Below are 12439 nucleotides of genomic sequence, written 5' to 3' on the forward strand. Positions count from 1 at the left end.
GGGCCTTTGGTGTAGTTGGTGGTGATGCATTTCGCTTGCCCCACGATCTCTTCCGTTCCACATTACTGTACAGTATCCACTTTTCATCGCCCGTCACAATTTGTTTTAAAAATGGAACGTTTTCATTACGTTTCAGTTGAGAATTGCATGTGGAAATATGGTCAAGAAGGTTTTTTTCGCTTAACTTACGTGGAACCAAAACATCAAAGTGATTCATACAACCAAGCTGGTGCAAACGATTTTCAACATTTGATTTGGATATTTTGAGTATGTTGGCTATCTCCCGCATGGTATAATGTTGACTGCTCTCAGTTTTTGTTTCTATTTGATCGCTGTCAACTTCAACTGGTCTACCCGACCGTGGAGCATCATCCAGTGAGAAATCTCCAGCATGAAACTTCGCAAACCACTTTTGACATGTTCAGTCGGTCACAGCACCTTCTCCATACACTGCACAAAACTTTTTGTGCATTTCAGTTGCATTTTTACCTTTCTTGAAATAATAAAGCATAATATGCTGAAAATGTTGCTTTTTTTCTTCCATCTTCAACATTAAAATGGCTACACAAAAATTCACCAATTTTTTTTTTTTTTTTGGCGGTACGCGGGCCTCTCACTGTTGTGGCCTCTCCCGTTGCGGAGCACAGGCTCCGGACGCGCAGGCTCAGTGGCCATGGCTCGCGGGGCCCAGCTGCTCCGCGGCATGTGGGATATTGCCGGACCAGGGCACGAACCCGTATCCCCTGCATCGGCAGGCGGACTCTCAACCACTGTGCCACCAGGGAAGCCCACCAATTTTGATCTTTTTTTAAATGCACACTGATATGACAGCTGTCACATACAGTCTAACATAATTGTTTCAAATGAAGTTAAAGACAACTAAGTGCTACTAGAGCCATCTATGGAAAAAACTGAACGAACCTTTTGGCCAACCCAACAGTTTGCCATTAATGAGGAGAGTAACAATGCATAACATGACTAGTACTTTCCACCGGTTTAAAAAAATGCTGAAATAGCTTTTATTGTTCTTAGAAAGCTAGTAATGTTGGGAATTTAAGCAGGTTTCTTGTCCGCGGAGTAACTAAGCCTGTGCGCCACAACTACTGAGCCCGCGTGCCACAACTACTGAAGCCCGTGCGCCTAGAGCCCATGCTCCTCAACAAGAGAAGCCACTGCAATGAGAAGCCCGCACACCGCAATGAAGAATAGCCCCCGCTCGCCACAGCTAGAGAAAAGTCCACGTGTGGCAACGAAGACCCAATGCAGCCAAAAATAAATAAAATTAAAAAAAAAAGGTTACCTACTGTATGATTACATTTATATAGCATTCATGAAATAAAATTATAGAGGTGGTAAACAGATGAGAAATTGCTGAGGGTTAGGGAGCAGGATGATGTGTAACTATAAAGGGATGGCATGAAGGAACCTTACAGAGGTGGAGTAGAGCTGTATCTTCATTGTGGTGATGGTTACACGAATCTACACATGTGATAAAACTATATAAAACTACGTATACTCACACACACATACATATACACACACAACTAAGTGAGTAGAAAACTGTTGAAATCTCCAAAAAAAATAAAAAGCAGGTTTCTTCTGCAAGGAATTACAATGTACTTAGATTTGAATATTGATATTTGTTATATAAAATAACATGTAATGGGCGCCGTTATTTCATCAAAGTGTGTAGTAACTAAGAAAGAAAACCTGATCTCTGTTTTGCTGAAAGTATAAGCCTTGTATAGTCGGACTTTAACAAAGTGTTTTCCTCAGTTTCAAAATCATGAGCACTTTTCTGTAGAGAATTCATCATTTGGTTTGATGGGTACTCACAGGTATGCTTTGATTTATCCAGATACATTTTCTGTGGTCATGTGTGTTATCTCCCAACTCTTAATTGCAGAGAGAACCTTCCTTGCTACTGTAGATTAATAAGGTAGAAGCAGTCTTTGAAGGGATGTGCTCATTCAGGTCAATTGATTTAAGTAACATATAGTGAAGAATAGAGGGTCGTTTCTTTAGCTCTGGAAATAGAATTTCATTTTTTACTCATCATGATTTGCTCATTTAACAGATACACAGATGCGACCAGCAAATATGAATCTGTCATGAAAACAGAGCCAAGTGTTTCTGAGTATACAATTCGTTCAAAAGAAAGGATTTGCCACTGCTTTTCGAAGGTAACTGTTGACTCACTCCCAGAATTGTAAAAACTTGACATTGTGGAAAACAACTATAAATTCTTTTCTCACACTTACCTTTAGGATGAGAAGCCTGTTGAAGCTATTCGAGTGTGTTCGGAAGTTTTACAGATGGAACCTGACAATGTGAACGCTCTGAAAGACCGAGCAGAGGCCTATTTAATAGAAGAGATGTACGATGAAGGTAAATCTTTGAGGAATTTGATTTGCGATACCTAAAAGTTGTTATATGTGCAATTAGCACCTGTTTAACATCCTTTTGTTTAGAACAAGTTTACCAGAGTACCTGGAAATGTTGGCAATTTTAGAAAAATGGCAGAGAACCTGAAAATTATTCTTTCTTGGTGGAACATGAAAACTATACCATATAAGGAAAGAGTTCTGCTGTTGACACCAGTACAGTGGAATATAAAAATAAAAATTTTAACTTTCTTTGTTGGAGACAAGTTAGAAAAGATATATAACAAGGTAGACAATTTAAATTATAGATCTCATATCATCCAGAGGTAATCACTGCTTGTTTTGGATTTACACCTTTCAGACTTTATGCATATGTATGAGTGTGTATTTTATGCATACATATTCTACGCATGTATGCAGTATATATATTCTACCTACAGCAGACATACATGTGACATATATGCGTAAATATAAAATGATCCTCTGTGACCCCCTAAGCTGTTTAGTAAATGTTAGGATACCTGCTTACCGAACTTTGTTCAAGTTGAAGTAGCAGAGAGAGAGATTCCTGCTAGATGTTGTAAGGACCTTGAATAAAGGCAGTGGCCTATTTTTGGAAGATAACTAAGGGAAATACAGTAATTGTATAGAATCCTTTCATATACATATATATATATATATATATTTTTATCTTTCATATATTTTGTTTTGTGATCTTTTTCATGTGACATTATGCTATAAACATTTAAATGAGATGATTTTGAAAAGAAGTGAGTCTTAGAGCCCTTAATGAAAAGTTTTTGTCTCAAATCAAGTAAAGCGTTTTCTTTTCTTTATTTTTAACATCTTTCTTGGAGTATAATTGCTTTACAATGGTGTGTTAGTTTCTGCTTTATAACAAAGTGAATCAGCTATACATATACTTATATCCCCATATCTCCTTCCTCTTGCGTCTCCCTCCCACCCTCCCTATCCCACCCCTCGAGGTGGTCACAAAGCACCGAGCTGATCTCAATGTGCTATGCGGCTGCTTCCCAGTAGCTATCTATTTTACATTTGGTAGTGTATATATGTCCATGCCACTCTCTCACTTCATCCCAGCTTACCCTTCCCCCTCCCTGTGTCCTCAGGTCCATACTCTATGTCTGTGTCTTTATTCCTGTCATGCCCCTAGGTTCTTCAGAACCATTTTGTTTTTTTTTTAGATTTCCATATATATGTGTTAGCATACGGTATTTTTTTTTTCTCTTTCTGACTTACTTCACTCTGTATGACAGTCTCTAGGTCCATCCACCTCACTACAAATAACTCAATTTCATTTCTTTCTATGGCTGAGTAATACTCCATTGTATATATGTGCCACATCTTCTTTATCCATTCATCTGTCGATGGACACTTAGGTTGCTTCCAAGTCCTGGCTATTGTAAACAGTGCTGTAATGAACATTGTGGTACATGACTCTTTTTGAATTATGGTTTACTCAGGGCATATGCCCAGTAGTAGGATTGCTGGGTCGCATGGTAGTTCTATTATTAGTTTTTTTAAGGAACCTCCATACTGTTCTTCATAGTGGCTGTATCAGTTTACATTCCCACCAGCAGTGTAAGAGGATTCCCTTTTCTCCACACCCTCTCCAGCATGTATTGTTTGTCGATTTTTTGATGGGCATTCTGATTGGTATGAGGTGATACCTCACTGTAGTTTTGATTTTCATTTCTCTAATGATTAGTGATGTTGAGCATCCTTTCATGTGTTTGTTGGATATCTGTATATCTTCTTTGGAGAAATGTCTATTTAGGTCTTCTGCCCATTTTTGGATTGGGTTGTTTGTTTTTTTTGATATTGAGCTGCACGAGCTGCTTATAAATTTTGGAGATTAATCCTCTGTCAGTTCCTTCATTTGCAAATATTTCCTGCCATTCTGAGGGTTGCCTTGCATCCCGTTTATGGTTTCCTTTGCTGTGCAAAAACTTTTAAGTTTCATTAGGTTCCATTTGTCTATTTTTTTCCATTTTTCTAGGAGGTGGGTCAAAAAGGATCTTGCTGTGATTTATGTCATAGAGTGTTCTGCCTATGTTTTCCTTTAAGAGTTTTATAGTGTCTGGCCTTACATTTAGGTCTTTAATCCATTTTGAGTTTATTTTTGTGTTTGGTGTTAGGGAGTGTTCTAATTTCATTCTTTTACATGTAGCTGTCCAGTTTTCCCAGCACCACTTATTGAAGAGGCTGTCTTTTCTCCATTGTATATCCTTGCCTCCTTTATCAAAGATAAGGTGACCGTATGTTCGTGTGTTTATCTCTGGGCTCTCTATCCTATTCCATTGATCCATATTTCTGTTTTTGTGCCAGTACCATACTGTCTTGATTACTGTAGCTTTGTAGTATAGTCTGCAGTCAGGAAGCCTGATTCCTCCAGCTCTGTTTTTTCCTCAAGATTGCTTTGGCTATTCGTGGTCTTTTGTGTTTCCATACAAATTGTGCACTTTTTTGTTCTAGTTCTGTGAAAAATGCCATTGGTAGTTTGATAGGGATTGCATTGAATCTATAGATTACTTTGTGTAGTATAGTCATTTTCAGAATGTTGATCCTTCCAGTCCAAGAACATGGTCTATCTCTCCATCTGTTTGTATCCTCTTTAATTTCTTTCATCAGTGTCTTATAATTTTCTGCATACAGGTCTTTTGTCTCCTTAGGTAGCTGTATTCCTAGGTATTTTATTCTTTTCGTTGCAGTGGTAAATGGGAGTGTTTCCTTAATTTCTCTTTCAGATTTTTATCATTAGTGTATAGGAATGCAAGAGATTTCTGGGCATTAATTTTGTATCCTGCTCCTTTACCAAATTCATTGATTGGCTCTAGTAGTTTTCTGGTAGCATCTTTAGGATTCTCTATGTATAGTATCATGTCATCTGCAAACAGTGACAGCTTTACATCTTCTTTTCTGATTTGGATTCCTTTTATTTCTTTTTCTTCTCAGATTGCTGTGGCTAAAACTTCCAAAACTATGTTGAATAATAGTGGTGAGACTGGACAACCTTGTCTGGTTCCTGATCTTACAGGAAATGGTTTCAGTTTTTCACCACTGAGAACAATGTTGGCTGTGGGTTTGTCATATATGGCCTTTATTATGTTGAGGTAAATTCCCTCTATGCCTACTTTCTGGAGGGTTTTTATCATAAATGGGTGTTGAATTTTGCCAAAAGCTTTTTCTGCATCTTTTGAGATGATCATATGGTTTTTCTACTTCAATTTGTTAATATGGAGTATTGCATTGATTGATTTGCATATATTGAAGAATCCTTGCACTCCTGGGATAAACCCCACTTGATCATGGTGTGTGAGCCTTTTCATGTGCTACTGGATTCCGTTTGCTAGTATTTTGTTGAGGATTTCTGCATCTATTTTCATCAGTGATATTGGCCTGTAGTTTTCTTTCTTTGTGACATCTTTGTCTGGTTTTGGTATCAGGGTGATGGTGGCCTCGTAGAATGAGTTTGGGAGTGTTCCTCCCTCTGCTGTATTTTGGAAGAGTTTGAGAAGGATAGGTGTTAGCTCTTCTCTAAATGTTTGATAGAATTCGCCTGTGAAGCCATCTTGTCCTGGGCTTTTGTTTGTTGGAAGATTTTTAATCAGTTTCAATTTCAGTGCTTGTGATTTGTCTGTTTATATTTTCTGTTTTTCCTGGTTCAGTCTCGGAAGGTTGTGCTTTTCTAAGAATTTGTCCATTCCTTCCAGGTTGTACATTTTATTGGCATATAGTTGCTTGTATTAAACTCTCATGATCCTTTGTATTTCTGCAGTGTCAGTTGTTACTTCTCCTTTTTCATTTCTAATTCTAGTGATTTGAGTCTTCTCCCTTTTTTTCTTGGTGAGTCTGGCTAATGGTTTATGAACTTTGTTTATCTTCTCAAAGAACCAGCTTTAGTTTTATTGATCTTTGCTATTGTTTCCTTCATTTGTTTTTTCATTTATTTCTGATCTGATCTTTATGATTTCTTTCCTTCGCCTAACTTTGGCTTTTTTTTGTTCTTCTTTCTCTAATTGCTTTAGGTGTAAGGTTAGGTTGTTTATTTGAGATGTTTCTTGTTTTCTTGAGGTAGGATTGTATTGCTATAAACTTTACTCTTAGAACTGCTTTTGCTGCATCCTATGGGTTTTGGGTCATTCTTTCATTATCATTTGTTTCTAGGTACCTTTTGATTTCCCCTTTGATTTCTTCAGTGATCTGTTGGTTATTTAGTAGTGTATTGTTTAGCCTCCATGTATTTGTATTTTTTACAGATTTTTTCGTGTAATTGATATCTAGTCTTATAGCGTTGTGGTCGGAAAAGACACTTGATACGATTTCAGTTTTCTTAAATTTACCAAGGCTTGATTTGTGACCCAAGATATGATCTATCCTGGAGAATGTACCATGAGCACTTGAGAAGAAAGTGTATTCTGTTGTTTTTGGATGGAATGTCCTATAAATATCAATTAGGTCCATCTTTTTTTAATGTATCATTTAAAGTTTGTGTTTCCTTATTTATTTTCATTTTGGATGATCTGTCCATTGGTGAAAGTGGGGTGTTTAATTCCCCTACTGTTAATTGTGTTACTGTCAATATCCCCTTTTATGGCTGTTAGCATTTGCCTTATGTATTGAGATGCTCTTATATTGGATTCATAAGTGTTTACAATTGTTATATCTTCTTCTTGAATTGATCCTTTCTTGAATTGATCCCAAAGTGTCCTTCTTTGTCTCTTGTAATAGTCTTTATTTTAAAGTCTATTTTGTCTGATACGAGATTTGCTACTCCAGCTTTATTTTGATTTCCATTTGTGTGGAATATCGTTTTCCATCCCCTCACTTTCAGTCTGTATGTGTCCCTAGGTCTGAAGTTGGTCTCTTGTAGACATCATATATATGGGTCTTTTTTTGTATCCATTCAGCCAATCTGTGTCTTTTGGTTGGAGCATTTAATCCATTTACATTTAAGGTAGTTATTGATATGTGTGTTCCTATTACCATTTTCTTAATTGTTTTGGGTTTGTTATTGTAGGTCTTTTCCTTCTCTTGTGTTTCCTACCTAGAGCAGTTCCTTTAGCATTTGTTGTAAAGCTGGTGTGGTGGTGTTGAATTCTCTTAGCTTTTGCTTGTCAATAAAGGTTTTAAGTTTTCTGTCGAATCTGAATGAGATCCTGCTGGGTAGAGTAATGTTGGTTGTAGGTTTTTCCATTTCATCACGTTTAATATGTCTTGCCACTCCCTTCTGGCTTGCAGAGTTTCTGCTGAAAGATCAGTTGTTAACCATATGGGGATTCCCAGGTATGTTATTTGATGTTTTTCCCTTGCTGCTTTTTTTTTCTTTCTTTTCTTTTTTTTTTGCGGTACACGGGCCTCTCACTGTTGTGGCCTCTCCCGTTGCGGAGCACAGGCTCCAGACGCACAGGCTCAGCAACCATGGCTCACGGGCCCAGCTGCTCCGCGGCATGTGGGATCTTCCCGGACCGGGGCACGAACCCGTGTCCCCTGCATCGGCAGGCGGACTCTCAACCACTGCGCCACCAGGGAAGCCCTTCCCTTGCTACTTTTAATATTTTTTGTTTGTATTTAGTTTTTGATAGTTTGATTAATATGTGTCTTGGGGTGTTTCCCCTTGGGTTTATCCTGTTTGGGACTCTCTGTGCTTCCTGGACTTGATTGACTATTTTTTTCCCCATATTAGGGAATTTTTCAACTATAATCTCTTCAAATTAAATGTTTTCTCAGTCTCTTTCTTTTTCTCTTCTTCTTCTCGGACCCTTATAATTCAAATGTTGGTGCATTTATTGTTGTCCCAGAGGTCCCTGAGACTCTACTCAATTCTTTTCATTCTTATTTCTGTATTCTGCTCTGCAGTAGTTATTTCCACTATTTTATCTTCCAGGTCACTTATCCATTCTTCTGTCTCAGTTATTCTGCTATTGATTCTTTCTAGAGATTTTTTTTTTTTTTTTTTGCTATACGCGGGCCTCTCACTGTTGTGGCCTCTCCCATTGCAGAGCACAGGCTCCGGACGCGCAGGCTCAGCGGCCATGGCTCACGGGCCCAGCCGCTCCGTGGCATGTGGGATCTTCCTGGACCGGGGCACGAACCCGTGTCCCCTGCATCGGCAGGCAGACTCTCAACCACTGCGCCACCAGGGAAGCCCCTAGAGAAGTTTTAATTTCATTTATTGTGTTGTTCATCAGTGTTTGTTTGCTCTCTAGTTCTTCTAGGTCCTTGTTAAACGTTTTTTATATTTTCTCCTTTCCATTTCCAAGATTTTGGATCATCTTTACTATCATTACTCTGAATTCTTTTTCAGGTAGACTGCCTATTTCCTTTTCATTTGCTAGGTCTGGTGCGTTTTTACTTTTCTTCTTTATCTGCTGTGTGTTCCTCTGTCTTCTCATTTTGCTTAACTGACTGTGTTTGGGGGTTTCCTTTTCACAGGCTGCAGGTTCGTAGTTCCTGTGTTTTTTTTGGTGTCTGCCCCCAGTGGCTAAGGTTGGTTCAGTGGGTTGTGTAGGCCTCCTGGTGGAGGGGACTGGTTCTTGCGTTCTGGTGGATGAGGCTGGATCTTGTCTTTCTGGTGGGCAGGACCACATCCAGTGGTGTGTTTTGGGGTGTCTGTGACCTTATTATGATTTTAGACAGCCTCTCTGCCAGTGGGTGGGGTTTTGTTTCTGTCTTGCTAGTTGTTTGGCATAGGGTGTCCAGCACTGGAGCTTGCTGGTTATTGAGTGGAGCTGGGTCTTAGCTCTGAGATGGAGATCTCTTGGAGAGCTTTTGCTGTTTGATATTATGTGGAGCCGGGAGGTCTTTCGTGGACCAGTGTCCTGAACTCGGCTCTCCCACCTCAGAGGCACAGGCCTGACACCTGGCCGTAGCACGAAGACCCGGCCGGAGCATGAAGACCCTGTCAGCCACACGGATGGCTGGCAGGTTAGTACTAACTGTTGGCAGGCGGCCTCAGTTCCTCTTAGACCACTCCATAGGGCTGCTTGAGTGTCCTCACAGAATGGTAGCTGGATTCTGCTTGAAGGGAGACAAGTAAGGGGTGACCCAGAGCCGAGTGCGTGTATTGGTGGTGGTGCCGGAGCAGGGGTTAGAGAGCAAGTAAAGCATTTTAAATCAAAACCAGTAAGTGTATTTTTCTGGTGAAACTTGGTTTGTGATACTCTTTTTTCTTTTCCGCAATTAATTGCTGCATATTTATTTAATGAAGTTTGCAGCTATTTTATTTTATTTCATTTTTTTTCACATTTAATTTTTTTTTTTTTTGTGGTACGCGGGCCTCTCACTGTTGTGGCCTCTCCCATTGTGGAGCGCAGGCTCAGCGGCCATGGCTCACGGGCCCAGTGGCTCCGCGGTATGTGGGGTCTTCCTGCACCGGGGCACGAACCCGTGTCCCCTGCATCAGCAGGCGGACTCAACCACTGCGCCACCAGGGAAACCCACATTTAATATTTTTATTAATTTCCATGAGAAGAGGTACAACATTGGCAATGTTTATATATATATTTTCCACATACACACACTGTATTTTTTTTTCAAGAGATAAATAAACTGACACCAAGCATTGTAAGTGGATGACCACAACAAAAGCAACAATGATTGCAGTTACCAAACATGAAACACACTCATAATGTCGTAATATTGACATTCAGTCCAGTAATCGTCCTTTGTAACAGCTCCTTTACTTTGCAGTGAAAATTGATTTGTGTATTTTTTGCCTGAGTCCTTGGGGGATTTTTTTTTTTTATTCAAACAAAGTCACAAAAATTATAATCATCCTCATCAGTTCACTCAGTCCCATGTAATTAATTTTTTTTCATCTTGATCTTTTGTTAGCACTTTTATGAATTCATCAGTTTTCCATTAGAGATCTGAAAATGCTTATTCATTCAGTTCAGCAGTATAGTCAGTTACCAGAAACCTGTTCTTGTCAGTCTTTTCCATGAATTCCTTGAAGATGAAACCCTTTTATAGGAACATTTTTGCAAAAGCATCAGAGTACACCCAGAACTCTGTAAATGACAAGAGACTTAAAAATGACCACAGTTAAAGATTTGATGAAAGTTCATAATAATGCAATTGACAAGGAAAGTTAGTTATTTCTGAGATATACATTTTAAAGTAATAACTGGAATTATGACTTATAGCATTATACCAGGACATATAAGATTTTTAGAAATTTCATGTAATGTCTGAAACATTTATATTAACATATTTCCATACAAATAACCTAAAGAAAGTTTAGTATTAGTTGTTTTTGTTTTTTTATACTGCAGGTTCTTATTAGTCATCAATTTTATACACATCAGTGTATATATGTCAATCCCAGTCACCCAGTTCAGCACACCCCCATCTCCACCCCACCATGGTTTTCACCCCTTGGTGTCCATACGTTTGTTCTCTACATCTGTGTCTCAACTTCTGTGCAGCTATTTTAAATGTAGTAAGAATGCATTGCAGTAATGATAAAACCTATACTAAGATACAGATAACTACACTTATAATTGAGAAAGGTTTGTGGTACTCATTTTTAAGGCAAACTGATCATTTACTTTTTTCCTGCTTTAATTTAAAAAGAATCTTGCTTCTAAATGGTTTCCTGGGAGTGTCGACAACTCTGGTTGCACTGTGGGACATTTGTATACTATAGTCTTTGAGGTCTGATTGAGGCTTGAAATGTATGCGATCAAAATGATGAGCTTTCAGAGCCACAAGAATGCATCAGTAAGGCATGTGGTCTACATAGATTCCTTTCGCATACTTGCTCTTTTCACTTTTGAGCTCCTAGATGGCTATATTCTAGGATTTTGCATTCCAATTAGTTATTGGAATGCTTCATCAAAGTGTACTTTTCTTATCTGTATGTGAACCCTCAGCTCTAACTGTGAAATGAGCGACGCTGCAGAAGAATTTAAGCTTAGCTGTTAAGAAAAAAGGGTTAAGGGACTTCCCTGTTGGCACAGTGGTTAAGAATCCGTTTGCCAATGCAGGAGACAGGGGTTTGAGTCCTGGTCTGGGAAGATCCCACATGCCGCAGAGCAACTAAGCCCGTGTGCCACAACTACTGAGCCTGCGCTCTAGAGCCCACGAGCCACAACTACTGAGCTGCGTGCCACAACTACTGAAGCCCGTGTGCCTAGAGCCCGTGTTCCACAACAAGAGAAGCCACCGCAATGAGAAGCCTGCACACTGCAACGAAGAGTAGCCCCTGCTTGCCGCAACTAGAGAAAGCCCACGCTCAGCAACGAAGACCCAATGCAGCCAAAAATAAATAAATTAAAAAATAAAACTCGTAGGCTGCTAAATATAAGTTGAAAGATGCCTTTGTATCTTTTTACTTTTATTATTATTATTTTTTTTTTGCGGTACGTGGGCCTCTCACTGTTGTGGCCTCTCCTGTAGCGGAGCACAGGCTCCGGACGCGCAGGCTCAGCGGCCATGGCTCACAGGCCTAGCCGCTCCGCAGCATGTGGGATCTTCCTGGACCGGGGCACGAACCTGTGTCCCCTGCATCGGCAGGCGGACTCTCAACCACTGCCACCAGGGAAGCCCAAGATGCCTTTGTATCTTGAATATTAAACCAACTTCAGTTTTTAGAGAAATTTGACAGCTTAATTCTTGAAGAAAAAGATGCTTAATACTAATTTTTTTTTTTTTTTTTTTTTGCGGTACGCGGCCCTCTCACCGCTGCGGCCTCTCGCGTTGCGGAGCACAGGCTCCGGACACTCAGGCTCAGCGGCCATGGCTCACAGGGCCCAGCCGCTCCGCGGCACGTGGGATCCGCCCGGACCGGGGCACGAACCCGTGTCCCCTGCATCCGCAGGCAGACTCTCAACCACTGTGCCACCAGGGAAGCCCCTTAATACTGATTTAATAGAATAGGTCTGTCTTTGAAGTCTATTTTAGCATTTAAAAATTTTAAAAACATAGGAGTTTATTCTGTGTCTTTCTGGGGAGTTTAGATTGTGCATTGCAGGATCTTTCTGAATTATGGTTTTAGAAGAATAAAATGGTTGTTTAGTCACAACTATGAA

At 39.7% G+C, this 12439-nt stretch overlaps 1 protein-coding gene across 2 annotated transcripts in view; it reads left to right on the plus strand.

Moving 5' to 3' along the window:
• DNAJC3 (DnaJ heat shock protein family (Hsp40) member C3) overlaps positions 1-12439 on the plus strand; it is an 87952-nt gene that overhangs the window by 55355 nt on the left and 20158 nt on the right. For both annotated transcript variants that reach the window (XM_019921063.3, XM_019921064.3), the window contains exons 8-9: positions 2078-2183; positions 2268-2388. In XM_019921063.3, coding sequence (XP_019776622.1) covers positions 2078-2183; positions 2268-2388 — 227 coding nt within the window. The remainder of the gene's footprint in view (positions 1-2077; positions 2184-2267; positions 2389-12439) is intronic.

The sequence above is a fragment of the Tursiops truncatus genome, chromosome 18 (assembly GCF_011762595.2).
Source record: "Tursiops truncatus isolate mTurTru1 chromosome 18, mTurTru1.mat.Y, whole genome shotgun sequence".
Taxonomy (NCBI): Eukaryota; Metazoa; Chordata; class Mammalia; order Artiodactyla; family Delphinidae; genus Tursiops; species Tursiops truncatus.